This window comes from Drosophila innubila, assembly GCF_004354385.1.
Source record: "Drosophila innubila isolate TH190305 chromosome 2L unlocalized genomic scaffold, UK_Dinn_1.0 4_B_2L, whole genome shotgun sequence".
NCBI lineage: Eukaryota > Metazoa > Arthropoda > Insecta > Diptera > Drosophilidae > Drosophila > Drosophila innubila.
The window spans coordinates 1,131,249-1,134,847 of NW_022995372.1; the positions used below are offsets into that span (position 1 = coordinate 1,131,249).

The window sequence follows — 3,599 nt, forward strand, 5'->3', positions numbered from 1 at the left end:
AACTTGAAACTTTCGAGGATAAAAAAACTTTAAGTCCCAAAAACTATAAATGCAATCGTAATATGCTTGGAAAATAATGATGGATCTTGATAACTTTATTAAAATAAAGCTTAAAATGATCAAATGTTGAAATCTACGTTCCCTAAACATTTTCTGCAATAGTTTGAACGAGAACCAAAGTATGTAAGCCTTAATCTTACAGAATAATAAAATAATAAATTTATTTGGCAGGAAAGCAGTTGAATACATTGATTCAATTGGAAGAACTAAGAATTTATTTTATTAAAACCGATGACGTTGAGGATATCTCCACTTTACTTGCACATCTTCGTGTGTTAACTATCGATTATGTTCAAGAAGCAACGCTAAGACGTTTGGCTATATATTGTAAAAAATTGGAGAAATTGAAATTTTTTAATTTAAATTTATTTATTCCGCACTTTTCGCAAGTGACTCACATTGTGTTGTGTCATATACACTTTCGCCCTTATAGGCCAGATGAAATATTCAAGTTAGACAGCGGATACGAACACCAGCTACAAGTTCTGGTTTTAGATCATTTAATTTTGTGCAAAACAGCAATGTCACGTATATCTAAACTTCGTGCTCTTAAACACCTCGACTGTTTGGACATACCATCAAGTTCAATTGATGAACTTTTCAAAACGCAATTAGAGAAAATATGTACGAGAAATTTAGAACAAATTAACATTTTGCGATTGGTAAAAGAATGTTCATCATTAAAGGATCTAACTTGTCATTGTAATTACATCGATGAGAAATTTCTTCCATTACTATTGGATTCATTAAAAGCGAGAGGATTTCAACCAGATCGCCCATTCGAGCTTAATATGACAACCAGCATTCAATTCAAAAACATTTTATTGACTCAGGTATATACTAGATGCTATATAATGAATATAATATATATTTTATTATTTATTTAATTTCAGCTTGGATCTATTCCGAAATCAAATTTACTAAACATGCAACTTTCTTATAGTGACACAATAGAGGAAGTAGAGGAAGTAGTGGAGGAAATAGAGGACGAAATAGAGGACGAAATAGAGGAGGAAATAGAGGAAATGTATTTTTGAAATCTTCCTTCCTTTCCATTATGTTTAGATTTTGCTGTTATTATACCCATGATTGATTAATGCATTATTCACATGATATGATAATTACTACATTTTACAAGCAGAACTCATTTTTATAAATCATTGCCCAAATTTTAGTTCTTTTATGTATATTTATACAACATATTTAATATATACCCATGATTCATAACCCACAAGTTTATTTATAAAACATATATAATATATATCCATGATTCAGCTTCATTTAAAGAATAATGACTCACAAGTTATATATGTAATTTTAGAGCTCTCAAGATTTCTTACAATTTTTACCCGGTCTGAATTTCGTGATTAATCGAAACGAACGTTGTCCACTTGCAGTCGGAATAAATCAAAATTGCAATAAATATAAACATCTTGGAGTTCTAAGTGAAAATTCGGCAATTGATGCTGATCAAGAATATATATACTTTATAGGGTCTGCCACGCCTCCTTCTGCCTGTTACGCGTTTTTAAAAAAACACACATTTTTAGTTCAAAATGTGAATAGCTCAGAAAAATCGAGTCATATTTTTTAGAGGAGCTTAAACCAAGGCTGAAAACCGGTTCGGAACTAAAAGCTGAACCGGATCATGAAACGAACCATTGAAAATATTTACTCCGCAAGCCCGAACCTAGCCGAACCGCTTTTAAAAATAAAAGGTTCGGTTCAAAAAAAAAATTACACACAATTTATTTCAACACTACTAGTTTAAAATGGTATAAAAGCCTTGGTTTAAATGCACCTTAACCGTATTAATTGGAGTTACTCTAATTGTTGAAATTTAAGTCATCAGATTATAAAGTTTCATTTATAGACCCACATGTATATATTTTTAATACATCGGGCAGTCATAGGAAATTTTCCAAATTTGCTGCATATATTGCTGGTCGCCTTTCGTCACTAGCGCAGTGATAGCCAATTTTGGCCTTTCTCTCACCTCTGCGTCACCTTCGACTTTCTCAGGCTGATGTTTTTGGCTAAAAGTAAATTCCCGCCAAAGGTAAACTCCAGCTGAGCCTTGCTAAACAAATTTTAGCGCCTCTACCTTTTTGGCAAAGTATGGCCGGGAGATGATTGGAAAAACAAGCGGAACATGCCGAAAAACGGCAACTGGGAACTGTTAACTGGGACATGTGTGTGTATGAACATTGGTAAAGAGCACGTACCAAGACGTAGGTGCGATCTGTTGTTGTGCCACATGATAATGTGCATTTCTACGGCAAAATGTGCTTTTCCCATAGCGCCAGGCGTGCTAAAGGAATTTCTCAAGGAAAGCGGCAAGAATTTCACACACATTACACGGCGCTTGAAAGAAAAATGAAAATGGTAGATGGAAGAAAAAAACACACGAGTCAAAGTTACATATGTTGTTAGTTTTGGTTCGTGCTAAATGGATCTTCCCAGTTCCCAAAAGGCGGGGACCAAGCTGTCTCTGTCTCGGTCTCAGTCTCTCTCTCTCTCTCTCTCTTTCCCTGGTTATTCAAGAAATTTCCATGTGGTATTTCCTCCAGCTCCGCTTCGACAACTATCGACGATATTAGCAACATTATCATAAAATGCGATTTTATAACTGGGCGACATTTTCCCACCGTTTGTTGTCCCATGTGTGAGGGAAATCCTTGCTATTGGTTTTTTCGTCCGCTGCTGGGAAAACGCCTGAATTGTTATGTACCTGAGCTGGAAATGCGGACAGAGGACTGAGCACTGAGAATTGAGTAGAGGACTGAGAACACGTGGCCAGTAGCCTGTTAGGGAAATGTGATGATTATGAGACTCTCTCAGCTCGCAACTGTGGTCATCTCAAGTGCACAGGTTGTAAAGTTACTTGCCACACCCACAAATCACCACTGCACACTGTGACACACTTGACTCTATGCGCCGGCGCAGGCTCATCCTCTCATCTCATCTCATCTCATCTCATTTCATCTGTTCTCTCTTCTCTTCCCTCTTCTATGCTCAGCGGGACAACAGGTAAACACTGAGAGCTCAACAGGTAAACATTTGCCAATAAAAACAGCCTGTTGCTTTCGACGCGTGTCAAGTGTGTGTGAATATTGAGTGTGGAATGATGCATGTTGAGTGTGTACATTGTCCTCTCCTTTATCTACCTGTTGCTGACACTTGTACTTTGCATAACGAAAGGATACGCTATTTAAAGTCAAGTTACAAACAACCTTTAAATTATCAACCATTCAGCAAATAAAAAATTACTCTCCATAAATTTATTTACTACAATTTACTCTTTAAAAGGTTGAGATCTAATTCGAATTCCACATAATTTCTTTATTCAGTTGTTTACTAAAATTCAATAATTCTTTGTTATTCCCATTGAAATTCATGCTTTATCCGAATCTTAACACTTTAGGAATTTCAAAAATTAATGTTGATAAATTCGTTTTCTTTGACTTCAATTTAAATGGATTTAAATGCTGTTTAAACTCAATGTCTTAACTGATAATTAAATTCAGTTATTGATTTTC

At 35.2% G+C, this 3,599-nt stretch overlaps 1 protein-coding gene across 1 annotated transcript; it reads left to right on the plus strand.

Moving 5' to 3' along the window:
• Nucleotides 1-398: 398 nt before the first annotated feature.
• On the plus strand, nucleotides 399-1,242 carry LOC117781495. The gene is made up of 2 exons (XM_034618266.1): nucleotides 399-893; nucleotides 954-1,242. The coding sequence occupies exons 1-2, from the start codon at nucleotides 582-584 to the stop codon at nucleotides 1,095-1,097; spliced, it is 456 nt and encodes a 151-aa protein (XP_034474157.1). The 5' UTR covers nucleotides 399-581; the 3' UTR covers nucleotides 1,098-1,242.
• The last annotated feature ends 2,357 nt before the right edge of the window (nucleotides 1,243-3,599 follow it).

Coding starts and splice junctions, on each gene's coding strand:
- LOC117781495 (XM_034618266.1), top strand. CDS start 582: ATGTCACGTATATCTAAACTTCGTGCTCTTAAACACCTCGACTGTTTG. Junction 894..953: donor AAAACATTTTATTGACTCAG/GTATATACTAGA, acceptor ATTTAATTTCAG/CTTGGATCTATTCCGAAATC.